Here is a 25,910-nt window from a genome sequence, read left to right on the forward strand (position 1 = left end):
CGTGACATGCATTGTTGCAATGAACCATCATGAGTCTTTCAGGACCCTTGACTCAAAAGATGATGTGGATTGACAATGTATGTTCTGGAAACATCCAAGTTCCATATGCTGTGTTATTCCAATCATTATAGCAAAAGCTACCTAGAAACTAGGGTACACCGCATGATGGCGTGCAACATGATTCACCCGGAACCAACCAAGGAGACAACACAGTGCTGTGTATTCTGTGTCCCGAGCTGAAATTCCAAAAGCTAATCTCAGTCAATACTTCGTGGAGCAATCAAGGTCTTGACCATTATCGGGTAGATGTCAACGATGACGAAGTTTTGGCCGCACCCAGGGTACTGCATGAACCGGTGGGATATCAAAACCCAGACAACGATAGAATTTCGAGGCCCGTAAATGATCGAATGTAGACTTCGGTCATGCTTATCGCGGCATTGTGGTGGGTGAGATATAGGCATTGACGAACTCGATTTGGTATGGGGTCTTGCATCCTGTCGACCTTTTGCTGCGCCGCGGGCGCATAAGGTGCCTCGGTCGAAGAGAGTCGAAGCTCCCTATTATTCGGATTCGGATTCATCGAGCTGCATGATCTTCTCGTCGAGGTCCTGGGAGGTTTGTTAGTGAGGGTGCTTGTGAGAGCGCGAAACAAGGGGAATGTACCTGATCTAGGCGAACTTTCAGGTTTTCCAGTTGGCTCTCCTTGATAACGAGGTGGTTTTCGTCATCCAAGTCCTCCACGATGTAATCATGGCGCTCTTCGTCATACTTGAGGATCATGGATTTGATCGAAGGATCGCATTCGATCAGGAGACCTGCCACGGACCGTGGAGTTAGCAGAGCATATGATATATAAGTCCAGATACCGAAACAAACAAACCTCGAACGGCACGGGGCATTGCGGAGGTCGGTAGTTGCTTGGGGAGTGAGATGCGGAGAGTTGGGGAGAAATGGTTCCTGAAGTTGCGCCAAGACCGACGGGTGTCTGGACCGCGCTCTGTCATTGACGCTCACACCGACCACCTCCTGGTGTCTCATCTGTTACTCCGTACACATTGATAATACTAAAAGTACGGCTGCTTGGTGTAATCATTACCAAAATCTCAATTCATTCGAAGCTAGACTCATTCTTCAACATCCCAATCTCTGTCGCTCTTATCAGCCGTCGGAGTCCACCCAACCCCAGCCTGAACACAAGTCGCAAACAATGCCACGATACTACCAGCCAAGAACAGCATTTTCACAGCATGCTCATAACTCTCGATAGCTACGATGTGCTCGACTCCATCCAAGTGCGCCACGAGGGCGGGGCTTCCAAGCAACTTACGGACCAGACCGGGCTTCTGTGGCAGGCCGTGAGAAGAGAAACCTGCCTCGAGGGAACTCTTGAGCACGCGTGCGAAGAAACCACCTCCTACTGCTGATCCAAAGCTTCCTGCTAGGCCACGCGACATCGCCACCAGGGCAGTCACAATATAATGCACGTGTGTCGTGGTGAGATGCAGCAGATGGGAGAGCGTATAGTTCATCAGCGCCCCAGCACAAAGTCCGTTCAAGAATGTGGCACCGACATATGTCACTACGGATGAGTCTGGCGTTGACAAAAAAGAAAGACCTAACGAAGTGAGCGCGAAGCAGACGAAAATGACAAGACAGGAACTACATCTTCGTTAGCCTGGGACTCTCTCACGACATGGAGTACTAACCTATAGTAACTACTGGCCTGACGAATATGCAACCACCCCACCAGCAATCCACCGAGACCGAAACCAGCGTTGGTCGGAATGAGGATCAGCCCGGCTGATGCTGGGGACCACCCTCGAACGGCCATGGCATATACTGGTGTGAAGAACAGGACGGACCAACGGGCCATCATGAGACCGAGGCCAGCAAGGCATGTGGCCAGCACGCTGCGAGCTTTGAGGACCTTGACTGGGATGATTGGCTCGGCGGTCCAGTGGGACTCGATTGCCAAGAATCCAGCAAAGAATACCACAGATACTATGATGGGCCATATATCGATCTGCGGAGATGCAAGACTGACAAGAAAGAGGACCAAGGATGTTGTCTGCCAGTGTCAGTTTACTCCAGACTTGAAGTTGCGGGGGGACATCCACACACCAGTGTGATTGCTCCAGCGTAATCCACGCGTGCAAGGCTATGAAGTAGCTCTTTCAAATTGAAAGGACCATTGTTCCCATCCCTGGGTTTAGGAATTGTGAGGAACAGAAGTGGCCCCAGAAGAAGAACCATGGGAGCCTGTGTCCAGAATATGACACGCCAGCCCAGTGTCGGGGTGATCAACCCAGCGAGCACTGCACCCGACGCGACACCAGTGGTATATCCGCAATTGATCATTCCAATGCATAGCCCACGTCGCTTCTTACTCGCCATCTCGAGGACCAGAATGATCGAAGTACTCATCAACCCACCGCTCCCGCACCCTGATATCACTCGACCAGCGAGAAAAGTTCCAAGATTAGGCGCAGCGGCGCTCACGAAGAGTCCAATTGACAGCAGGGTCGTGGAAAAGATCGTGTAGAGGCGTGGTGTGAATATCTGGGAGAATCTTCCGGCCAGCGGTGTGATACTAGACAAGGAAATCTTGGAGACATGTTAGATTCAAGACATCATTGCGTGGATGGGCTTGATTATGTGTACCATATATGCCGAGGTGAACCATGATGCGTCCGCAAACGCGTCTAGATCAGCCGCAATGTCGGATTGTGCCGTAGTCATCATTGACATATTGGTAGCTTTTGATTCACTATCAATTCACTGCAATGGTTTGGATAATTTATCCGACTTACCCTGAATGAATATGAGAAGGCCCATGAAGATCACTATCAAGGACCCTCTCAGGAAGCTCACGGCCTGTGGTGCTTCATCGGGAAGGGCATTGGAAGTGATCAAGGGGGTTTCCTCCGATGGAGACGTCGATGATTGTACCATGGTGAATTGGTTTTCAAGGTTGTAACATTGCAGCTACATTCGTGGGGAACCGTTGGGGACGTTGACACTACATAACGGCCCGGGGGGATGACGGATGTGCATTTCTAATCAACTTCGCACGCGATAAGCAGCGATTGCGGGCCATTATGACCACATAAGTACTTTATGCATATACTAGCTCGACAATTTATGCAGCTTGTGATCAATAATTCATTTCTTCTTGATCTTGAATGAGTCCCCAATCCTGAATTCTCTGTTCACGACTTAGCCAAGACTTTCTTTGCTCGACGAATCACACTTACTCGATGATCAGTTGAAAGAACAGGAAAAAAGACAGCTCGAAAGATAGCCAAGTTATAAGTACTCCCCAAGTCGATGATAACCCCTCTCTTCCGTTACCAACAGCATCACTATTGGCCGAATATAGATGGCCAGGCGCGTACCACTCGCTCCAGAGTCTTTTCTATGTCTGCTTCATCTCCAGTGGGATCAGGGACAGTCCACGTCTCATCCTGCCACTGGTTCTCGAAGGCTCGTATCTTTGTGTGCAGCTCGGTGGCGTTGTAAGATGTGTTCGGAGTAGACTTCAAGTATTCCACAAACATCCCCCAGCGTGGAACATAGTACGAAGACACAAGTCCACCCCACTGCTTAGATGCATAGTCCGAGATTTCCCCGTTCGGTCCCCAGAGAGTAACCTGATTGCGCGCGTTATATTCGAAATATGCCTCTGATATGTTATCATGGGCCCAAACCCGTGCTGAATTAATCCATGTCGATAGGCGGAAATTGCGATTGGTGAGCAGAATAGCATCCAAATCAGTCAGAAGTTGAATCAGATCCTTGCCTTGCTTGGCGAAACTGGCTTGGTCGGATCGAGATTGATTGTAAGACTCCACCAGATCCAAGTATTGAGTGATGAATGCGTTGTCCATTACTTGGCGCGTCACATCAATTATATCGTGCTGATAGGCAGGGTTGGACCACAGCTTTGGTTCTTCATTCGCTGCTTCGTACAAGGACTGCCACGCCCGTACGAGGACAGAGGGATCATAGTTGACGGTAGTGCCATGTGTTCCGACCACATCAACTATATTCCACAATTTGGGCTCGACATCTGCAATGGACTTTGGCACAGCCAGCGTCGTGATATTTGTATTGTTGTATACTGTTTCTCGCATCAAGTCCCATGCAATATACAGACCATCCGGCGTCTTGTCTTGGCCAGCATACCGGCTCGTGACCCAATCATGGAAGTATTCTTGCGTGTCCAACGGGGATGAAGACCACGCTTGATCAAGGAGCAGATCGTATACAATCTCGTTCCCTTCTTGTCCCTCCATACTTAGACCGTACCCAACCATGGATGGGGACTCGATCAGTGCCTGCGTTGCATTTTGAGTCAGATTTTGGATTTGTCCGTACAATCCCATGGTTCCTCCAAAGTTGTGCAGCTGGCACCAGATCCAAGGCTTGCCGTAATACGAGTTTGTTCGCTTCCACTGGGGTATTGACTCCGAGAAGAGATCCAAGATCAACATGTCCTCATTCGAATCCACGCCAGAGAGATATGCTTCCACTCGCTCATCGGTCCAGAAAGCAGAATTTGCGTAGAACAGCCAGCCTTGCATCATCCACACAGCCTGGGGATCAGCATCTTTCAAGCTCCGCCAGGTGTTTCGAGTGACATTTTGCAGGTAATCGAGGTCGCCAGAGTAGGGGTCATTCTCGTTGTACTGGTCGAGGGTGTAAATATGACTGATATTACCATAAGCAGCCTGCTGTTTGCTAATGAAGCTGCTTTGTAAGGCAGCAAAGTTCTCGTCAAAAGGTTCAAGGAACGTGTCGTTGGTGTATTGAATAGGAAAGCCGCCCCATCTCGAGCCCTTGACTACGTTCGCATTCGGTAGAACGCGAGTGATGTTAGAGGGAACAAACCCAGTGAAAGATGGGAGCACCGGGGTCATTCCAAGTTCCACCATGCGATGAATAATCTTCTTTTGTAGGTCGAATTGTTCATCGATCCATGAGTTCGGGAGATCACCATGCCAGGAGCCTTGGATGTTGCCGAACCGATTCCAGGCCTGAAAGGCTGGACCACTTAGGAAAGTGCCAATCTCTGAATCAATAAGCCCGAGTTCACGGAAAACTTCCACCACGATCTTTTCTTGGCCAACCCATGCAAGGGGTAGGTTAATGCCACGCAGAGCCATCCAATCAAGTTGCAGCTCCCAATCTTCCCAGCTCCAAAAAGCTGTGGTATAGGAGAAGGTCACTGGAATTTGTCAGGTGTGGGAATAATGCGATCATGGTAATGTGAATTTCACCTGTGTTGAAGTGATACCTCCAAGGGACTGTGCTGGATCCATGAATAGGTTTGTCTAGACGAGGTAAGTTGGATGGTGCGACATCAAGTCTGCTGCCAATAAACCAGTAAATATCAACATGAACGGCATCTGTAAGATAGCGATGAAGTCTGAGGCGGGAGTCAGCCGCGTTGAACATAAAGGTGTGCTGGGTGATATTACCCAGTAGATAACGCGCTGAGTGAATTTCCCTCTACCAAAATTGTACCATCGGGGGAGCTTTCCACAGCATAGGCATCGTAGCCCCCAGTGAGATTGGAATTTATCTCAAACCGAAAACTGTCAATTTGTTCTGGTAGCCGTCGATTAACAAGCTTGGAGATTCCATCAGTGTATTGAGCGACCGCAGTTGTCGCGAAAAGCCACAGCAACAATCGATTCCAGCGCATCTTAGAACTGTCTTGGAGTGTTTGTAGCAGCAAACAAATGAGGTTTGCTTGGGGGATCCATGAGGGGCAAAGGGGCTGGGATAAGATTTGTTTGCTGTATTCCGTATCCCGTGCGCATTACTCCGCAAGCTACGGTGACATTGGACTACCGTTATTAATTCTAAGAATTAGCCAGAGAGATGAGATGTCCAAGATAAAAGTGGTAAATGTTCCATGTTTAATCAAAACTGACTTGAGTTGCCTTTTTAGGCTTACCAAACATTTGAGGGTTAAGACAAGCTCAGTGCTGCCCGATATAACACTTGTATAAGAAAGGCTGATGTCTTTAGTTTATTTCCATTAGAACTTTCTAATAAGTTAGTAATAAATTGATGCTAAACAACCAATAAGATAATTACTCAAGTTACTCAGCTCTGCATTTGCAATTAGTCTACTAATTGCCCGGCCATAAAAAACGAAAATGCGTTGCGTCTGTCGATAAATCTCACATCACTCTAACCAAGCATCCACAGCAGACTTTATCGCGTCCTTCAGCCACGGCTCATCGTAGGAACTAGCTGCATCGAATCCGTGCTCCCCGTCCCGCACGGTAAGAATTATTTTCTCGTTCTCAGGAAGACCTTTCGTGACTTCTTTTGCACGAGTGGTGAATTTCTCAACATCACCCAGAGGAACCACACTACCAATGCAAGCTACATTCACGCTATCCGCTCAAGGCTAATAATTCGACAGCCATTGCTAGACTGATAATAATGGCCGAAACTAGTGGTAAAGCATTGAGAAAACTTAAGATAGACGCGTCCTGCGCCCAGCAGCTATGCGGCTGTCTGGCTCATTCGCTTGGATAAACATTCCAGAATCCTAAAGACCTTGCGCGTCGGTTACAGAGGTCATGTTTGAACGGTTATATTCAAGTGTAATAAAACACTGCCAAGAAAGAGGTTCAGGGTCAGGGTCCAAGATCATGGACTACCTGGAGGATCACTGCCAGATCTTCTTCTCAGGGAAGCTCTATTACAATTTTCATTGACTTTGAGAGTATTTATAACTTGGCTGACTTTTACTTGAACGAACTATCGAGTAATGGTGATTGGTCAAGTAAAGGAAGTCTTGGCTAAACCGTGAACTGAAGATATGTGATCGGCAGCCAGGCCTATCTTTGTAAATCAAGCGACAAATTCTTTTTGACCCTTCAGTGCTTTCTCCAAGACCTCAGGATACCACCGCTGCCCAACGTCTTGGTGACTGGTAACCCGAGCAACGAAAGTGCCTTCGCCAATGCACCCATGGAACATTTTATTGAAAGTTGCCTCTGCGTCCGATTTGACCTTGGCGTCTTTGACCAAGGCACGGATGGATTCCGGGATTTTCAATGAAATCTTCTCCGCAGAAAGATCCAGACTCACTCCTTGGAAAACCGGGAAGGAGAACCTCGGACCCAGAGAACCTGTGCTGTCCTCGAAGTTCTCCGGTCGTAAACTGACGCGATGAGTGGTCGCGGTGCAAATCCCTCCTGTAAGCGCTTCCAGAGATCGACCGATATTGACCACTAGTGTACCGGGGAGGGGTGGAGCGGAAACCCATGTGCCCGACTTATTCTGTACCTCAAGTCCATGATGTGGTGTTCCCTGCAACAAAAATGTGAGGAATCCAGAGTCCTTATGTGGTCCAACTCCTTGAAAGCCCGAGTCACCATTGCTGGCTTCGGTTGGAGCGGGATATTTGATCAGCTTGAGCTTATGTTGCTGAGGGCTGTCGAATACCTCATCGAATGCATTTGACGGGAGGTCTAAAGCCTCCGCGATCAGACCCGGAAATTGCTCTGCCAGATTGCTCACTTCGAACAGGTATTTATCGAATGCGTCTCGAAAACCAGGAAGCGCTCTTTCGTCGGGCCACTGATTAGATGTGGATAAGTCTGCGGAAACGAATGGCTCGAGGCACTAGAATGCATATTTACCTGATTAGGCCCGACTACATTCCTATACAAAGGCTCATCCGAACCAGGTGCTGGGAGCTCAGTTGCAAACTTGAGAAGAAAGAGAAGAAAGTTAGTGGAGACTCGCAGATGTGTAAAGCGCGTCCCTACATCGAATTGCTCCCGGTGGTCTGGCTTCAAGGCCGTGATCTCTGCACCGAGTCTTGAATAACCTAAGAAATGTGGGCTGTTCACCATCTCAATCTCAAGCTTCTTTTGGAGTGGTAAATCGAAGAGATCCAAAGCCTTCTTTGTAAAGTCTTCTTGCGTCTGAGCAAGGACGGGAGCATTTCGGAGATAGAAAAAGCCCACATTTACAAGAGCCTCACGAAGTGCTTCCAGAAATTCAAGCTTGGAGGAAGTCGCTTGAGCAAAGTCCAGAATAGGAATTGAGGTAAATGATGGATTCGACTAAGTCAACTATTAGCATGAAACGAAGTACAGTATGACTGGTTCGAGGCCATACCATTCTAGCGGGCACAAGTGGATGATGTTCACGCTAACCAAGCGCTCTCGATGATATTGGGGCTTCTATTGAAGAAGCACACACATTCAAGGATGCAAGAAGGAAACAAGTTGAGCGAAATATTGGCTTTAGGGGAGAGAAGGAATTAGAAATGAAAGGGAAAGTTGCCTTTGATTGGACTGTGATGGCGAGTGCGGTTACAACACAACCCCACTCCGAACGTGTGACGGCCCTGGGGATATTCCCAGGCGGTGCTCTTTTGCTAAAACACCACAATCGGTTGACAATATTATTATTCAATTACCAAGCTTATCTGAGCTTATATTTATGGATCATAGGTAATGGGGGTGTTGGAACGAGTACCCATGTGCTTCCCTTTTTATATCCAAATCCATCCAGCAAATCCATTCAAATCACAAAATATACCGGAATCCGACCACTCGGGTCTCTAGATCAGCTGGAGCGCCTGTAGGAGGTACTTCAGCGTGTTCGTCCTCATCTAGTCTTTTGTTCATACGAACATGGACCAGGCGAATGATAAAGGCAATAACCGCGACGAAGAATGCAATCGCAGCGGTCGCACTTCCTCCAGGGATATACCGAGGCCCCGAAGACGAGGGCCACATATAACTACCATATATCGAGGCAGTATTTCCGATCATGTTTGCGATCGCGATTGCCGCGGACCGTTTTACTAACGGCCGAGGGAAGGAGTTAGCGACCCATGCAATGATAATTTGATACGCAGACACCGCTCCCATGGGCATACTGTTTAATGTTAGTCTTATAGAGGAAAGCAGGATCACCAAAAACTCACAGGAACATAGCGAAGAACTTGGCGCCGATGTTGGTGGTAACGGTGCAAATAACGCCCCCTATCACGCTGACCATCATCAAGCAGATAATGTGTATACTGCGATCGTTCGTCTTTCCTGAGGTCCATGTGACAATCAGCGAAACGAAGAATGTGGCAATCCACACGGGCGCGGTGATCAAAAGAGTCTCGACATTGCCGTAGCCCAGGGTTTGCACGATTGTCGGGAAGAAATATTGGAAGTTCTGGGACAAGAGCGAAACATGCTGGAGGAGGATGAAGAGGTAGATTCGTTTGTCCGCAAAAACCAAGGCCAAGGCCTCTTTGGTACTTGTTGAGCCAACCTCATCAGCTTCTCCGGCATCGTGCATCAGACGCCACTGCGCATAAGCTTGTTCCTCCTCGGTTAACCAGGAAGTTGAAGCAGGGTAATTTGGGAGAAAGATGCTAAAAAGAGTTAGTAAATAGCCATGAAGATGGGACGACCGCATTATCAAAACCCACCTGGCGAGGAGCGAAATGCCCACAGTGATACATCCTTCGATAATGAACAGCCATCGCCATCCTGCAATACCCTGTGCTCCGCTGAGATTACCCAGAACACCAGCCCCGATGAGGCCGCCAAAAGCGTTGGCAAGTGAGCTTCCGGCATAGAACCAGGCAATGCGATGGCTCAGCTGTGCGAGCATGTCAGACATGAATCTCATGGATCGGAAAGAAATGGCTCAGTTACCTCCTGTCGGGTATACCAACTTGACCTGCAAGAAATAAATGTGAGACGATGTCGCAAGATAGATTGTGTTCCATATCAACTTACATTAACATCACAGCGCCTGGAAAGAAAGGCGCTTCAACAAATCCAAGGAAAAACCGTGTGACGATTAGACCTGAAAATGAGGTAATAGCCGCCTGGCAGGCGGAAATGACACCCCTACATCGACGATAAGTATGTCATTATCCAGGTGCCAAATCGAGTTTTTACCAAATGGCCATTGCGATGCCCAGAAACAGCGAGGGTCGGACTCGAGTAAGAATCAGGTTGGATGGGAGCTGCATCAACAGGTATCCAACAAAGAGAATACTCGTGGCGAGGTTGTAGTCGGTACCACCCATACCCAGATCTTCTTCGAGCGTACCTAAACGAGCTTGGGAAAGGTTGCTGCAAAGAAAGCTGTTAGCTACGGCGATGGAATCGCTGTAGTGCGGGGTGGGCACTCACTTTCTGTCCAAAAAGTTTAAAAGATACATCAGAATCAGAAAAGGCAACAGATGCCAGTCGACTTTGCGGAGCAGGCGTTTGGTCATAGTCTGATGCCATTCAGGGCCTTTGGAGGCATATGCTTGGTAGAGGGCATCTTGCTCCAAGGCACTTCCCTTGTGGTCGGATTCCTCTTGGTATTCGACATGCTCGTCTACTGACTTGTCCATGATGAGAAAGGATTTTGGAGACTGAAAGTTAAAAAGATCAAATCTTTTCGGTCATGGGGGGAGAGTCTGGTGTTATAAGCATCATACGTGCAATCTGGAAAGTCGTGAATCGGAATAAGTCCGGAAATGTGTTATCTACCCCACGGGGGAGTGGAGTTGTCAACCCCAGACTTGAAAGAGATCGGAGCATCATTGGAGGTGGCCTTGTTGTTCTGGCTTATTGACAAGGAAGTGATCTTCCTTTGCTGCGATCTAGCGCGGGGAAGTGGCCGAGATTCGGGGTGACTTACACCGAGTGAAATTGGGCTCGTCAACTTGCAGTGATGGGCACGGAGGTACAATATGACCGACCCGCCCTTTCGAAGTTTCCTACAGGACACTCAGGTCTCATGGGCCTAGCTACTGGCTTGAAATATGGGAGGGAAACAGCAACAGCAACAAGAGGGCAACTCCACACCTGATGGGTAAGCCCTTAGCAGACTACATTTCAATGTTTTTGTCTGTGAAAACTTGATGCTCCGAAGCGTAGTTTTGATAAAATGTGAGCCCTGATTATTGACGCCGGGCATTGAGAATGAAACATTCGACCTGAGTTGTGTTTGGATTTGGGAAAATGGCCCATGACTGAATTAACCTTTTCCCCCACGCGGTTCGGCGACACCCGCACTTGGCAGTGAGATATCAATTCCCTCGGCTTCCCGGTCTTCTTTTCTTATCAACACCAGTCCTACCGACTTGACCATGAGTGAAACGTCTCAATCTTGCACACGCATTACCAAACATGATGTGGGCTGGAGACGCGTTGTGCGGAATTTCAGTCCTTCGTACGAGAGCCATGTCTCCAATGAAGAATCAACTAACATCCAGTAGATGGTTTGCCGTGACGATGGGCACAGGCATCGTGTCGGTTCTGCTGACCTCAATACCCTTCCATACTCCAGCTCTCTACTACTTATCCATTACGTTCTTCATTTTGAATACGATCTTGTTCGCTCTGGCCATGACCACTTCGATTCTTCGGTACACATTATATCCGGAGATTTGGAGCGTAATGATCAAAGACCCAGTGAACTCGCTCTTCTTGGCCACCATCCCGATGGGATTTGCAACACTCATTGAGATGTGGGTGCTCGTCTGTGTTCCACTGTGGGGCGAATGGGCCAAAACTGTCGCGTGGGTCTTATGGATGGTGGACGTTGTCGCGGCAGCTTCTGTCACCCTGTCGATATCGTTTATACTGTCAGTTACTCGGCTTTCAACTGATGCATGCTCTATCCACTTACTTACTGTTGGATTAGAATATCTCAGGACCATATAACCTCGCTAGATCGGATCACTGCTCTCCAGTTACTGCCAATTGCAGCCACAATTGTCGCTGCAGGTGCAGGTGCAGAAGTCGCCGGCATTCTTCCAAATCAACAACATGCGCTAGGCACACTCCTGGTGTCTTTCATCCTATGGGGCATGGGAACTCCGTTGGCGATCGTTGTCTTAGTGATTTACTACCAGCGACTCGCAGTGCACAAGCTTCCACCAAGAGAAGTGATAGTCAGCTGCTTCCTGCCGCTGGGGCCCCTTGGCTTTGGTGGCTTTGGGTGAGCATAACCCTTTGTTGAGACTACTTCTCTTGGGGAGAAAATTGCTTACATGCTAGTAGCATTCTATACATAGGGAAAGTGTCTCGTAACCTACTCCAGAACAGTGACCTTATAGACCCTTTGGCGGGTCGAATGGCGTATGTTCTGGGGATTTTTATCTCCCTTCTCATGTGGAGCTTCGGTTTGATATGGCTAGTGTTTGCGCTTGCAACAGTGTTGCACAAAACTCCATTCCCATTCAACATGGGATGGTGGGGATTTACTTTTCCGCTTGGTGTATACGCTGCAAACACCATGGAGCTGGGAATTGAGATGGACATCATGTTCTTCAAAGTTTTTGGAACAGTGAGTGCTACTATATCGCCATTCCAGGTATCTTTACAGTGCTGACTGGAATGCACTTTTCAAGATCTTGAGTGGGGCAGTAGTTTTGCTTTGGATTCTAGTCACCTCAAGAACTGCACATGGTGCATGGCATGGGACCTTGTTCCATGCACCATGTTTACAGAACCTAGCGTTCAAAGAAGAGAGAGCATGCGTGTGACGTTGTCTGAATTTATTCATCTTCGGGCTGTTTTGATTTTTGAGTCAGCTCATTTTCCAGACATGCATGGGGTTCATAATGTATCCAATTGCCATGCAACTGCCTGTTTAACCACGGGTAATCTCAATATCTCTTTTCTACCAAATTTTGTCCGTAATAAGAGTGTTTTGGGCAAAAGGGAGAGCCATGAGATCCCCCACCTTGCTTTGCGGGGTGAATTTGGGAACCAGTGGAGCTTTGGCGGAATTCAGATTTGGTGTGAGTATCGATCTTGTAGCCTGTAGCTCCAGGGCTGTCCCCAACTTGAAAGCTCAATGAGTATACTCTTCTGAGATTCTCCAAAGAGAATCTCAGAAGAGTACGTATGTCTTTTGACCTGTTCAATCGCCTCCGGTTGTATATAAAATCCGATGGAATAAACGCCAAGACTTCCCCGGGCCGGAATTCAAAATTATGTAAGAATCCCGTCGGTAAAATCACGTGCCTCGGTGCTATCACCCAATCAGCGGTGAGATGGCGCGATCGCGATAGGCGGATTAGACTTAAAGCCTGGAGTCTCTCCCTGACCTTATACTCGCTGGAGCTTACTTGTTCATCAATTCACAATGGAGACCGAGACAATTGACCAGATTGAGCAAGGCGGCGGTGCCCTTCGCACCGTCAAGGATTTGGCCGCGGGCGCAGCTGGTGGAATGGCCCAGGTTCTCCTCGGTATGTGTGCTCAATTGAATGAACTCCGAGGAAGCGACATTTCATGAAACTACCTCTACGATACTCGATATCTTTGGAGCACATTCATTCATTCAATCCGAATTCAGACCAATTGCTAACAAATCGCCAGGTCAACCTTTTGGTATGTGATCTCAGCTCAGCACGCGATGATCATGCACTAATTAATAATTTCAGACATTGTCAAGGTCCGCCTGCAGACTACCACTCAATACAAGAGTGCGCTGGATGCTGCGACTCAGATCTTCAAGAAGGAAGGCCCCACGGCCTTCTACAAGGGAACCCTGACCCCACTTATCGGAATCGGTGCTTGTGTAAGTTCACCGGCCCGGTTCATCAACAAAGCCCTAATCAACAATAGGTTTCTGTTCAATTCGGTGCCTACCATGAGGCGCGTCGTCGCTTGGAAGAGCTGAACAAGAAGAAATACGCCGTCAAAGACCTCTCCTATGTCCAGTACTATATGGCTGGTTCATTCGCCGGTCTGACCAACTCTGTGCTCTCTGGTCCCATTGAGCACGTCCGTATTCGTCTGCAGGCCCAGCCACACGGCGCTGGTCGTCTGTACTCTGGTCCTATTGACTGTGTGAGCAAGCTCGCCTCTCAAGGCGGTGCTTTCCGTGGTCTCTACCGCGGTCAGGCAGTTACCCTGCTCCGTGAGGCCCAGGCCTACGGAACCTGGTTCATGGCCTTCGAGTTCATGATGAACCAGGACGCCAAGTACAACGGTCTCAAGCGCGAGGACCTCGGCAGCACCAAGGTCGCCATCTACGGTGGTCTCGCTGGTGAGGCTCTCTGGCTTTCCAGCTACCCCTTCGATGTTGTCAAGAGTAAGATGCAGACCGATGGATTCGGTGCCAACCAGAAGTTCAGCAGCATGCGTGACTGCTTCAAGAAGACCTACGCCGTTGAGGGTCTTGGTGGATTCTGGAAGGGTATCGGACCTACTCTGCTGAGAGCTATGCCTGTCTCTGCCGGAACCTTCCTAACGTATGTTGCTTCGGTCTCCAAACTGAAAGGATTGCAGCTAACGAATTTTTCTCTAGTGTCGAGCTTGCTATGCAAGCCCTCGGTTAAGTACGCTCGGTCCTGCTTGTGATGAAAGTTGACGCATCTGCCTTTATTTCCATGGTCCTTTTCACTTGTTTTGATATCCAGGGCTCATTAGATCCCAACTGTTAGATAGAGGGCTACTAGAAAAGTGAATATCTCAAATTAACAGCTACTGCTCTCCGGGAGCAGCAATTAACCGAACGAACATTTGCCTCCTTGATCTCCCGTCACTGATGCGCCCACCCACAAGGGTGTTAATCTACATAGCCAACGAAAAGTCACCGAAGAAATCCTGCCAAGCAGTAGGGAAATAGAACAGATTCAACCCCGGGAAATCCCATTCGGACACAAATTGCTCAGGCACAAACCATTGAAGATCCGCCTGAGCGTCGAACAATTCCCAGAACGGCGACGTGGCTGTGGGCCCATCCGAGCTGGATTGCTGTGTCTCCATCAATGCACGCCCGTACTTCTCAATGCTGACCTTCAGAATCTGAAGATAGATATTCCCGGCGCCGGACTGTGTTCCACTAGCACCGGCCTTGCTCAACTCGTCGACGAGTTGATTGCCATTTGTCAGCAGCTCTTGATGCTCCTCGTCGCGCTCAGGCAGAAGACGAGATAACTTCAGGAGTAGAAGGAACGAAAAGGCACACTTAGCCCAGACGAAGTCCATGGCATATTTTAGCTTGGCGAGGTAGAAGTCTGGATCGGTGATGATTAGACGGAGGTGTCGACGGGCGCTGGCTTTTGCGGTAAGAAGTATGGTTCGCTCTGTGGTAGACATAGCACTTGAGATTGATATTAGCAAGAGTGCCGGTGCATTGAGTAGGAAAGCACTTGCGCTACGTTCTCCACGCCCATGGATCGCAGTGCTTTGCAGTTCAGCATCATTTCTGCCCAGCACTTTTGCACCCGAAGAGCCACCAGTAGAGATGGCTTTTCTTCTGCTGCAGCATCACAACTCTCTTCGAAAAATCAGAAATCTTAGCGGATCATTGGGAGTTCAGTCATACCGATAATGCGTAACCAATCACTGTTGATAGTTAGTGAGTTTATTCAAACTTTGAACATGGTGCTAACAGAAACTTACTCGAACCATAAGTCCAGTTCTATCTTCATATCATGCACGTAATCCATGATGCTTGGTCCATCAAGCGAGTTCGATCCTCCGAGGGTATCTCCGACATTTGCTATGGAGTCGATTTTAGTTATGTGCTAGCAGCATATTGCAAGTATTCTCATACCTCTGAGAATATTCAGCTGAAGGCCAAGGTTAGCATTTCTCACAATTTATATCTTGGGCCATTTGACAAACCTCCACTTGAGAAAACAGCCGTAAATCTAGGATTGTCGAAGAGGGATGTCCAAGCAAGACCCGGCAACGCCGAGAATTCCCTTTAAGTCGAATACCAGGTGGCTTACCCCCATCAACGCGAAATCTGTATTGTACAGCATCAGTTTCGGATATCCTTTTGAACCGTCAAGATCATCTTACATGTGTTCGAGAACCAAGAGACCAAACCAGGTCCGAGATTTCCACATAAGAGCTCTCTCCTCTTCTAACATCTGATGAGGCAAAGCATATGCTATATCTTCATTTCGGAGAGCCAATCTTTGGGTGAGCTCATCGAAGGCCTCGTGCAGCCCCAGATCTAGAGCCATGCGAGTAGCAAAGGATAGAATCAAAGAGCGTTCTTTGGAATAACAAGCAACAATTAGCATTGCTTGTACTGACTCCAAACAGTTAAGCTCCCTGTTTTGAATGATAACATTAATCCATTTTTTGAGTTCCACGTGGAGAAGGTCGGACATTGGGCCCCCGGATCCTGAGAATGTGCTGGTCAGCAACAAAACGCGCCATTTGGATTGAGTGAATGATGTTACTTGTCTCGACCATGCAGCCAATGGTACATATTGCGTTCAGAAGTATGCTACTTCGTGATCTGATGGACCCGAAAGTGTCGTATTGAGGGTCGAAGATCGGCATGTATCTATCCTGTACATTTTGTGGAGCATGAGTATTCAATCCATTAATTTTGCTTTAGCAGATGATACATACGCATCCCTCAAAAAACCTTAAGGATCGGTTTAGCAAGCCATAATCATAGACTGTCAATGAAGTATGGAGGGAACTTACGTGTTAAAGTATGACAGAGCACATTCAAATGTGATGAGCCCTTTGTCAATAAAGTCGGCGATAGGCTCATCCCGAATCTCGAAGCCTGATCGCTTTCTTTTGGGTGGTCGTGTGACAATAAGATTTGATGCATAGACTGATTGAGTTGCAAGTTCATTTGGTGAGACAGTTGGCATCGACGCTGGCATAGATCTTTGGAACCGATGACCATCTGTGTAGCCCGGATCTGTAGCGGAAACATCTCCGTATTCCTGCGGACAATCCTGCGTATGCGGGTACTGGGATACCGAGGAGCCGCAAGCGCTCTCATGGCACAGGGGTTGCCGACCACGAAGGTGACTTGGGGAGTGTGCCAGTTGAGAGGATTTGGGAGTGGACTGCGCACGACTTTGTTGAAGAAGCTCGCGCATATCATCAAGCTGCTTTCGAAGATATTGAACTTCATATTCAACACCCTCTATTCGCCTAGTTGGTGTTGGTCAATATAGGCGCTGTTGGTTGGCCGCTAAACAAGATTGGTGCATACTCTGAGACGGGGTCCTTTGGTATTTCAAAGAAGACGCATTGCTTTTCCAACTTCTGGCATCTATTTTATCAATAAGAATCTGGCCTTTTTTATGTTCCATAAACTTGTAGCTCACCTTGTACACGGTCTCTCTCCGTCGCATTTCACCTTGGCACAATCAGCTAAATGTCTTAAAACAGCCAGTCTCTGGGGGCTTTGGGCACAGACCTTTGATTGTCGGCAGGCGCTGCAGGCTTTCTATGCATCGGGAACGCCATACATCGTTAGGGTTTGTCCAGTCTTTTGCGGTCTTCGATTGGCGTGATGGCGACGTACCGGGATGCGCTTTTTCCCTACTGGCGCTGGGACAAGGTGTAAAGATTCGCCTTCTATCACCGTGCTGTACGGACTGCAACCAGGCTCATCAGCCATGTCGAGTCGGGTGTACTTTCTCTTCACCGACACTGTTCAGGGGCGGGAAAGGGAAAGTCTGGAGAAACGCGGGGTTCGGCTTTTGCGCCGAGCCGGCTATACAAGGTACCAAGACTGCCACTGCTCCTCATGAAGCACACCATTACTCTTTGAGGCAATCAAAAGTATTTTCAAAATCAAGTCATGTTCCTAGTTACGTCCAATTGTACAATGGCAAATTCATAGAGCAAATTCAAAACAGCCTCCCACTACCTATAACACACTCGACTCGTAATTTCTTAGAAAACATAGACAAAGTCCTCATTCTGCCAATCAGTCAAGTCCTTCCAGGCATTGTCATCTGCTGCTTGCTGGGGCTGGTCTTCTTTGGCATCAGAGACGGCTTGAACGGCTTGCATCGACTGGTCTACGATTTTGGCGCTCTTTCCGACAGCTACTCGTCTCTTCTCGTGCTTCTTGTTCAGATAGAACATATATGCAGCGTTTGCCCTGTTTTAACAAATTAGACTTGTGTCGCTCATGTAAAATTAGGCGACGGTCACTTACCCAGTGAGGCCTATTAAAACACAAAATAGTGCGAGGCTGGTCGAATGTTAGAGATCTTACCACGAGAGAGCTTTCAGGGTATACTCACTTCGAAAGCAGACCTCGGCGATATAGTGGTGCTTCAGCCGTGGTGTAGAGATTTGGCCCGAGAACCTGGAAAGGGGAATGTTAAGGCGAAGGCATATACTAAGACTCGGGCGCGACGTACATTACCGGCACACTGGCCAACATATAGGATAGCGGTTGTGACTTTCTTCTTTGTCTCGCCGGCTGTGTTTCCTGCGGACCATGAATAGATCATTGGGGCTGGACATTGTCAGTGATGTTCAGTGCTGGGCTTTTGCCAAAATCTTACTGATAGCTGGGTATACGGAGATCTGGATGCCACTTGTTAGAACTTTACCACATACTGTTTTCGTAATTTTGTTCAAACACTCACAATGTAATAACCTGCAAGCAAGGGTCCCTTGTGGGCGTTGTCATGCGCAATTTGCAGCAGCATCACACAGCCTGCGATGGGTGGGAGGCAGAGAAGTGCTATGACTGGGCTCTTCATCTTCCATACGGTTGCTAGCCAGGCTCCGCCCATTGTCGCGACAAGCTGGACCGCACCAAATGGAATATTGAATAACATAGTATCGTATTCGCTTAGTCCGAAAGACTTGATGATCAAGGGACCGAATGTGGTTATGCCTCCGCTGGGAACGCTGGAATGTCGTCAGTAACCTGAGTTTGGATGGATTGGTTTGTCGGTGTATCTCACGAGATAGAGAACATCAAAGCAAACCAGAACCACGACTTGGGATCCAAGAACGCTTCTTTTGCATGGTCCCACTTCCACTCTTGGCTTTCAACACCCTGCTGGTTCATCCGCTGTCTCTCAATAGCCAACAGTTTGTCTTCCTCTCCCAAGAACTTAGCCGCTACGGGCGAGTCTGGCATGAAAACACTGTTGACGAGGTGTCAGTATATGCTCATCAGAGAGATGAGGCCAAATCTTACAGGATAACGGCAGAGAACCCAACAGTCACCAGGCCGAAGAAGAGAAAGATGATCTAAGGGGCGTTAGATGCAGATGACCAGGCCAACACATTCGAAAAACTGACCTGGTAGGGTGCGAAAATGGACGATTTGATGTGTCCGAGTCCAAATGCAATCAGGCTTCCAAACTATCATCTCATGTCAACTCCAGGAACGAGGTCGAGGCTACGGTTGGAGTGTACCCACCATATTCACAACTCCGTTCATTGCATACCAGGAACTCAATCTGACTGGCTGCTCACGACGACGGTACCACATTTGGGTCACTGCGATAAAGGCCGGGGCTGGTAGAGCGTGTCGTCAGCAGGGGCAGTATAGGGGGAGAAGGACACGACGAACCGATTCCAGCCTCGAAGATACCAAGGAAGATTCGACACGCAAGCAACTCTCCAAAGTTCGTTGCTGCCGTCATGCATGTTAAAGCAATGCCCCATAGAAGGCAAGATACAGCAAGGAACTTGGCCAGGGGTACTTTCACCAGAAGATAGGCAACCAGAGGTTGGAACACCAACTGGGCTAGATAGATCGAGCCTCCTAGCCAGGAGTACTGCTGGCCATGGAGATGAGCTTTCTCAACGATTCCAAACACTGAGGCATACGAGATGGTCGATTTGTCCAGTTGCTGCAGGAAGTAGATTCCCAAGAGAATGGGAAGCAGACGCAAATCGATCTTTCGAAGAACTTGGGCGTTGTTCTCCGGGGTCAGAATGTTCGAGTGCCCTGCCTCTTCGATGAGCTGCAACGCCTGGTCTCCTTTGGGCTGACCTTTTGTGTCATTCTTGTGCGGGGAGGCAGCCTGCGATTGCTCAGGCTCAATGGTCTCCACGAACTCCTCCTGCTGGCCCTTTGAATGTGATGATGCCTCGTGCGACATGTTTAATCACTCACAGCGGCAGATAGAGTAGAAGAAGAAACCCAATAATTGATTCAAAAATTGGTGGAGATGGCTTATGGGGCTCACTGAAGACAAGTAGGGCTCGAACACAGTACATCTAAAACCCCGTGGGGAAGGAAGTATATTACACTCCCCGGACGAGAGCAACAAACCCGAAGTGTCACACCATAAACGGCATTTGATTTGTCCCTTTAGCCCATGGCATGGTCGCCAATGAAAGTAAGTTTGCGTATATCTGCACGGTCAGTTGATCTGGAGAGACACGGAAGGACACGATCCCTGCGGCACCACGGCCAACGTCCGATCAGCTATCCAATCACTTCACAACGACAATTGCCGTGGGAGGGGGGAAGGAAAGAAGAGGAGTTGTGGCAAGTGCCCAGAAGTCTTAGTATCGGACTTCGGTGAGAAAAACCGAAAGACTAGCGAAATTAGCGCAAGTCTGACAGCCGAGACCATCTTGGGGCCCCGGACTGGGGTGATTTGTGGGGTCAAACACCATCGGCCCGCATTTCGGAGATTCCAAAGTTTGTCTCGTTTGTCACCCCGCGCCGAGTTAAATTTCGTGTCTCCGCCTTTCGGTCTTTCTTCCCGATCTCCGACTCTATACAGCTGTACCTCACTGGCGGGGTACGTTCCTACGAGCTCGACAAGCATTCAAATAAGCCACCATGTCTGTGAATATCCTGGCATTCTCTCCAGTTCCTCTGGTACAATCGCATTCATCTGCACATCATGCCTCAAAAAGAAAGTTGCCCTAAGGGCTACTCACAGGTGCCTCAGGCGAACCAAGAAGCTTCCGTTCACGTTAGAAGCAGCACAAAGAGCAAGAGCGCCTTCGATTTTACCTTCGAGGCTGTTCGGCCCAACCTATTCCGCGCCACCTTCGCTTCCGCGGAGCACCCTATCCCACCCTATCCAAGTGTCACCAAGCCCGAGACCAGCCTCCAGGGCGCCAATGTCTCTACCAAGGAGAGTGCCTCCTCCAAGACATTTGATGTTGCCGGTGTCACCGCTTCCGTAGACTGGGAGCACACCCCAGTTGTCAAGATTTCATGGACTGGCTCCGAAAAGCCTTTACATGAGGATCTACCCCTGCGATCCTTCGTCGCAGACGGTGAAGGTGTTGCCAACTACTCCGTGCATGACCGCGAATGTCTCCATGTCGGACTTGGCGAGAAGGCGGCACCCATGGACTTGAGCGGCCGTCAATTCCAGCTCTCTGCCACCGACTCCTTCGGATACGATGTGTACAACACCGATCCTCTCTACAAGCATATCCCTCTCCTGATCAAAGCCTCTGCTGAAGGATGTGTGGCCATCTTCTCCACCACCCATGGCCGCGGATTGTGGTCCGTTGGAGCTGAGATCGATGGCCTCTGGGGACACTTCAAGGTATACCGCCAGGACTATGGCGGTCTTGAACAGTACTATATCGTCGGAAAGACCATTAAAGATGTGGTTCGCTCCTACGCTGAGCTTGTGGGCTTCCCGCTTCTGGTGCCCCGTTGGGCTTACGGCTACATCTCCGGTGGTTACAAGTACACCATGCTGGATGAGCCGCAGAAGGCTCATCTGGCACTTTTGGAGTTTGCTGAGAAACTCAAGCAACATGGTATTCCTTGCTCGGCTCATCAAATGAGCTCTGGCTACTCCATTGCTGAGACCGAGCCCAAGGTCCGCAACGTCTTTACGTGGAACCGGTCTCGTTTCCCCGATCCTCAAGACTGGATTGCCAAGATGCACGAGTATGGTATCCGACTTATCACAAACATCAAGCCCTTCTTGTTGGCTTCTCACCCCGACTTCCAGAAGCTCGTTGATGCCGGTGGTTTCTTCAAGGATTCTGAGAAGGAGCCTGGGTACATGCGTCTGTGGAGTGCCGGTGGTGCCACCGGTGGTGATGGAGCCCACATTGATTTCACTTCAGCAGAGGCTTTCAAGTGGTGGTACGAAGGAGTCCAAAGCCTGAAGAAGGTGGGCATCGATGGAATGTGGAACGACAACAACGAATATACGCTACCTGATGATGACTGGACAATGTCTCTCAACGAGCCCACAGTGGCCGATGCCGCTGCGAAGAATGTCAAGAACTCGGTTGGCCTCTGGGGCCGCGCCATCCACACCGAGTTGATGGGCAAGTCTTCCCATGACGCTTTGCAAGATATGGAGCCCAAGCAGCGCCCCTTCGTCTTGACCCGAAGCGCCACTGCCGGAACCCTTCGTTATGCTGCTTCCTCTTGGAGTGGTGACAATGTCACCAGCTGGGAGAACATGAAAGGTGCCAACGCCCTCTCGCTCAACGCCGGTATTTCGCTCCTCCAATGCGAGGGTCACGATATTGGTGGATTTGAGGGCCCTCAACCCTCTCCCGAACTCCTCCTACGATGGGTCCAACTGGGCTGCCATGCGCCCCGCTTTGCAATCAACTGCTTCAAGACTTCTCCTAAAGATTCTTCCGTCGGCGATGTCATCGAGCCCTTCATGTACCCTGAGATTACCCCTCAGATCCGTGACACCATCAAGCGTCGCTACGAAATGCTACCTTACATCTACTCTCTCGGTCTGGAAAGCCACAAGTTCGCATCGCCGCCCCAACGTTGGACAGGCTGGGGCTACGAGTCCGATCCCGAAGTGTGGACCACGAAACTCAAGGCAGGCGAGGAACAATTCTGGTTCGGTGAAACCGTGCTCGTTGGAGGTGTGTACAAGACCGGAGTCAATGTCGCCAATGTCTACCTCCCTCGCAAGACCGGCGTCTTTGACTACGGTTTCGTCAACATGAATGCCCCTTACCAGTACCTTGCATCTGGCCAATGGGCTGAGATCTCATCCGAGTGGCAGAAGAGCATTGCCCTCATTGCCCGTGTCGGTGGAGCAATCCCTGTCGGCAAGAGCGTACACACTCGTGTCCCTGGTGACGAGACTGCTGCTTCTGTCTCTGTACAGGAAATTGATGATTACCGTGGCGTCGAGGTTTTCCCACCCAAGGGAACCTCGCACGGTACCATCTTCACTACCACTTGGTACGAAGATGACGGTATCTCGGTCCAGCCTGGCACTGCTTCATACACTGTCAGCTACAGCTCTACCGAGGAGAAGGTCTCTGTTAAGCTCGAGCGTGATGAGACTGCCTTCACTCCTGCATGGAAGGACTTGGATATTATTTTGCATAATGGTGACCAACGCCGTGTGGTTTCAAGCACTGGTGATGAGATTATTCTCAAGGGTACTGACTCCCGTGGCCGTGTTGTGTATACTCTCAAGGCTTAATTTTGGGAAGACTTGGATGGTACTCAGGCCTATGGACATGGATTGCATTTGGGTTATACCATTAGATTGAACATAGATGAATTTACATGAACTTTTAATGTCCACAACCTTGAAATCGACTCACCATTCATCCCTTAAATGATACTCTCCAGAGCACAGCATAGAGAAATGCGATCCTACAGAGACTGGTCATTATCCTCCGAGCGATTTGCTTTCTTGTGTGCCGAATCAGCTGTCCCTGGAGACGATAACATGTATGGCCATTCTGGGACAGTCTAGGGAGAGTTGTCTCGCCGAAAGTATGACAGCAACAAGTAGCCCATCATGGAAGAAGCCTTTTCCAGGTATTTTCATTTATTGCTCCAATCAAATTAGTGCCGTTGGAATCTCTGCAGCTTATACTGACCGAAGTGTCTATCGTTGAGCCTCATTGGTACAAGTCATACAGACCTTGCTGTCAGCTTAGGCTGTCACAGGAGGTAGATATAAGATGAATGTAGCTCTCCGCTCTGCCCAGGCGTTCATCCATCAGTTTCAACTTCTATTACGAGGCTTACCAAGAAGATGAGGCCTGCTGCTCTTTTTCATTTTCTCAACGCTGCCATAGCACTAGCAGCTCCTCATCCAGACACCGATTCTACTGATGGTTTCAGCGGATGCTATCCATTGTATTGTCTCTTTCTTTCATATTACGAACCATGCTGATATTCTTGTAGTGAGGACCCACACTGTGGCATTGACAGAGCCTATTGCCAATGTGCTGAGGGTAAGAAACCTGTATCGTTTTAGAATTATGAGGCTCAGAGCATTAGACCGCTTCTATTACTTCAATTCCATTTACAGACTGCAGTGTAACCCTCCCGGTGGTTTTATTGGCTACGGTCCTTCGTCACTTCCTGGATGGGAATGTTAAGAAGCGATAATCTGTGGGACAGTCACATTATCTCTCGTACCTGTGAAAAGGTGCCAGGAGCTCAGAATAATGAAACATTTTGATAGCCAACATCCAAGCTCAATCTAGTGGAAATACTTGATGTAAAAATAGTAGAGTCCAAAATTATTATTATACAAATCATCTATATGGTCATCATTACACGATCAGCGGTCAGCCTCCGCCTCCTGGCAAGGAATGGGACCCTTCCGGTAGTTCAATTCAGAGGTAGAATTGAAGTTCCACCAAAAGCTCAGACTTTTCGGGTCCTTGTGCGGGACCTTGCACTGACCAACATAGTCAGGCAGTATCCCCTTCACGATCGTAGAATATTCCTCCAGGGGACATGAGTAGCCCGGGCCTGATGTGCATTTGTTGAAAGGAACGACTGCCTCGTTAAGCACGAGACGGACATAGCTGCCTGCTTTTGAGACCGCTGTCTTATCACAGCTCAGACGCTCGATTGTGAAATGACCACCTTGAGGTACGATGTCGCCTGTTGAGTATGGGTTTCCGAATGGGATTCTGTCCAGGGGAAGATCTTCTTCGGGGGTGAGGAGGCCGAGAGCTGCGAGAATAGGTGTGATATTCGTGTCGTGGGCGCTGAATGGGTCGGTTAGTATTGATCATGCTTGTGGTGGTCTTGACTTACAAGTTGAAGAAGAGAGGACCAGACTTTTGAGGACCCTCGTTCAGCAAGGTGAGACTTGCGTTGGCGTAGACGGATCCAACGGCGGACATGGACTTGTCTCCAGGTCTGAGGGTTGTTAGTTAAGATGCTGGTATATTCCGGTGCGGTTTGAACTCACCCTGCGCAATAATAATAGTTCAAGTCTTCGACATAGCCGAAACTGACCCACTCATCCTGGGTGAAGACATTGATCCATTCGGAATGAGAACGAGCATTCAGTTCAAATGATGCCATCGCTATGTCTGTCAGCCTGTTTCGAAATCCAGAGAGAGTCGGTACTCACACATGAGATAGTAGATATCCGTCTCGTTAAGCTTCAGTCCCGGGTTCTGAGTATTGAGTCTCTCCGCAGCGACCTTGAACTGCGGCATAGTATTCGTCAAACCATCGCAGGTAGCAGTATCCTTATCCGCATAGCAGACCGGCGTCAGCGAATTCGCGCCCATGGTCTCGCTCTCCGAAATAATGTTCAGCGCCGCATTGGTCGAATAATTATATCCAAAGAAGCCCTCTCCGAACTTGCGCGCCGTCTCGATCACCCGTCCATACCCACTGCTCCACATGGGCACGATAGCATCCCCGTCCCATAGGTGCCCATACCGATCCCGGTACTCAGTTCCGTGGCTATAGCCATCTAACAACCCAGCATATGGACCCGAGGATGTCTCCGCGTTGTACAGGCATTTATTGGGAACGTAGTAGGACCAATCGTTGTAGAAGGAGAGATCGCCCTTATATGTGCGTTTGGGGTCGAGTTTGGAGAGGGAGCTTTCGATGCCTGCGCCCAAGGCCGGAGAAGGGTAGCGTTCGCCATGACGCTTGATCATAATCACTTGGTCAACGGCGCAACTTGCGGGCGGGTCGCGTGAGATTCCGTCCGAGCGACGCTCGGAGTAAGGGCCGTTACCGCCGTAATGTTTTAATATGCTGTAGTTGTCGCGAAATTCTTGGGAGAATTGCTTTGAGGATTCGGTCGCGCTCGAACCGAGTGCGCCTACTATGCTCAGGGCATGAATGAAACTTGAGAGAGAAGGCATAGCTGCAGTGTGTGTGTGACAGCTGTCTGGAGGAATTGTCGATAAACTCAGAACCGACCGTCGTCTGGTTCTTTATACGTAGTACAGCCATGCCCGGCT

The 25,910-nt window shown here is 49.1% G+C and overlaps 11 protein-coding genes across 11 annotated transcripts; 3 read left to right on the plus strand and 8 right to left on the minus strand.

Moving 5' to 3' along the window:
* Positions 1–563: 563 nt before the first annotated feature.
* On the minus strand, positions 564–902 carry tfb5 (TFIIH complex subunit TFB5; the record flags this gene model as incomplete). The annotated part of the gene is made up of 3 exons (XM_056949960.1): positions 564–611; positions 667–818; positions 884–902. 3 exons carry the CDS (start codon positions 900–902, stop codon positions 564–566), a joined length of 219 nt encoding a protein of 72 aa, XP_056815875.1.
* A 225-nt stretch (positions 903–1,127) lies between these two features.
* Positions 1,128–2,955, minus strand: N7506_000665 (putative MFS multidrug transporter; the record flags this gene model as incomplete). The annotated part of the gene is made up of 5 exons (XM_056949961.1): positions 1,128–1,662; positions 1,710–2,071; positions 2,125–2,607; positions 2,665–2,759; positions 2,814–2,955. The coding sequence occupies 5 exons, from the start codon at positions 2,953–2,955 to the stop codon at positions 1,128–1,130; spliced, it is 1,617 nt and encodes a 538-aa protein (XP_056815876.1).
* Positions 2,956–3,365: 410 nt separating this feature from the next.
* N7506_000666 (alpha-N-acetylglucosaminidase) lies at positions 3,366–5,710 on the minus strand (the record flags this gene model as incomplete). Its single annotated transcript, XM_056949962.1, has 3 exons — positions 3,366–5,230; positions 5,283–5,431; positions 5,484–5,710. 3 exons carry the CDS (start codon positions 5,708–5,710, stop codon positions 3,366–3,368), a joined length of 2,241 nt encoding a protein of 746 aa, XP_056815877.1.
* A 1,223-nt stretch (positions 5,711–6,933) lies between these two features.
* On the minus strand, positions 6,934–8,157 carry N7506_000667 (isopenicillin N synthase family dioxygenase; the record flags this gene model as incomplete). Its single annotated transcript, XM_056949963.1, has 3 exons — positions 6,934–7,608; positions 7,671–8,099; positions 8,155–8,157. Coding segments are annotated over 3 exons (1,107 nt in total), but the record flags the coding sequence as incomplete, so codon positions are not given.
* Positions 8,158–8,567: 410 nt separating this feature from the next.
* Positions 8,568–10,396, minus strand: N7506_000668 (putative MFS transporter; the record flags this gene model as incomplete). The annotated part of the gene is made up of 7 exons (XM_056949964.1): positions 8,568–8,922; positions 8,972–9,415; positions 9,473–9,645; positions 9,702–9,726; positions 9,786–9,899; positions 9,951–10,127; positions 10,188–10,396. The coding sequence occupies 7 exons, from the start codon at positions 10,394–10,396 to the stop codon at positions 8,568–8,570; spliced, it is 1,497 nt and encodes a 498-aa protein (XP_056815879.1).
* Positions 10,397–11,137: 741 nt separating this feature from the next.
* N7506_000669 (TDT family transporter) lies at positions 11,138–12,538 on the plus strand (the record flags this gene model as incomplete). The annotated part of the gene is made up of 5 exons (XM_056949965.1): positions 11,138–11,220; positions 11,264–11,635; positions 11,695–11,991; positions 12,054–12,339; positions 12,404–12,538. The coding sequence occupies 5 exons, from the start codon at positions 11,138–11,140 to the stop codon at positions 12,536–12,538; spliced, it is 1,173 nt and encodes a 390-aa protein (XP_056815880.1).
* A 605-nt stretch (positions 12,539–13,143) lies between these two features.
* Positions 13,144–14,344, plus strand: N7506_000670 (uncharacterized protein; the record flags this gene model as incomplete). The annotated part of the gene is made up of 5 exons (XM_056949966.1): positions 13,144–13,249; positions 13,380–13,391; positions 13,445–13,581; positions 13,629–14,257; positions 14,314–14,344. 5 exons carry the CDS (start codon positions 13,144–13,146, stop codon positions 14,342–14,344), a joined length of 915 nt encoding a protein of 304 aa, XP_056815881.1.
* Positions 14,345–14,579: 235 nt separating this feature from the next.
* N7506_000671 (uncharacterized protein) lies at positions 14,580–17,397 on the minus strand (the record flags this gene model as incomplete). The annotated part of the gene is made up of 11 exons (XM_056949967.1): positions 14,580–15,092; positions 15,170–15,284; positions 15,414–15,513; positions 15,568–15,583; positions 15,639–15,762; positions 15,819–16,149; positions 16,208–16,314; positions 16,461–16,925; positions 16,987–17,046; positions 17,102–17,212; positions 17,246–17,397. The coding sequence occupies 11 exons, from the start codon at positions 17,395–17,397 to the stop codon at positions 14,580–14,582; spliced, it is 2,094 nt and encodes a 697-aa protein (XP_056815882.1).
* A 278-nt stretch (positions 17,398–17,675) lies between these two features.
* N7506_000672 (uncharacterized protein) lies at positions 17,676–19,858 on the minus strand (the record flags this gene model as incomplete). Its single annotated transcript, XM_056949968.1, has 11 exons — positions 17,676–17,886; positions 17,944–17,979; positions 18,032–18,096; positions 18,152–18,249; positions 18,299–18,320; positions 18,383–18,650; positions 18,707–18,892; positions 18,946–18,998; positions 19,050–19,112; positions 19,171–19,268; positions 19,324–19,858. The coding sequence occupies 11 exons, from the start codon at positions 19,856–19,858 to the stop codon at positions 17,676–17,678; spliced, it is 1,635 nt and encodes a 544-aa protein (XP_056815883.1).
* Positions 19,859–20,614: 756 nt separating this feature from the next.
* Positions 20,615–23,152, plus strand: N7506_000673 (putative alpha-glucosidase; the record flags this gene model as incomplete). Its single annotated transcript, XM_056949969.1, has 1 exon — positions 20,615–23,152. The coding sequence occupies one exon, from the start codon at positions 20,615–20,617 to the stop codon at positions 23,150–23,152; it is 2,538 nt and encodes an 845-aa protein (XP_056815884.1).
* A 1,098-nt stretch (positions 23,153–24,250) lies between these two features.
* N7506_000674 (histidine phosphatase family protein) lies at positions 24,251–25,811 on the minus strand (the record flags this gene model as incomplete). Its single annotated transcript, XM_056949970.1, has 4 exons — positions 24,251–24,686; positions 24,736–24,840; positions 24,893–25,010; positions 25,058–25,811. 4 exons carry the CDS (start codon positions 25,809–25,811, stop codon positions 24,251–24,253), a joined length of 1,413 nt encoding a protein of 470 aa, XP_056815885.1.
* Between the last annotated feature and the right edge of the window lie 99 nt (positions 25,812–25,910).

The sequence above is a fragment of the Penicillium brevicompactum genome (assembly GCF_028827555.1).
Source record: "Penicillium brevicompactum strain IBT 35665 chromosome Unknown utg000001l_segment0_segment0, whole genome shotgun sequence".
In the NCBI taxonomy this organism is placed as follows: Eukaryota; Fungi; Ascomycota; class Eurotiomycetes; order Eurotiales; family Aspergillaceae; genus Penicillium; species Penicillium brevicompactum.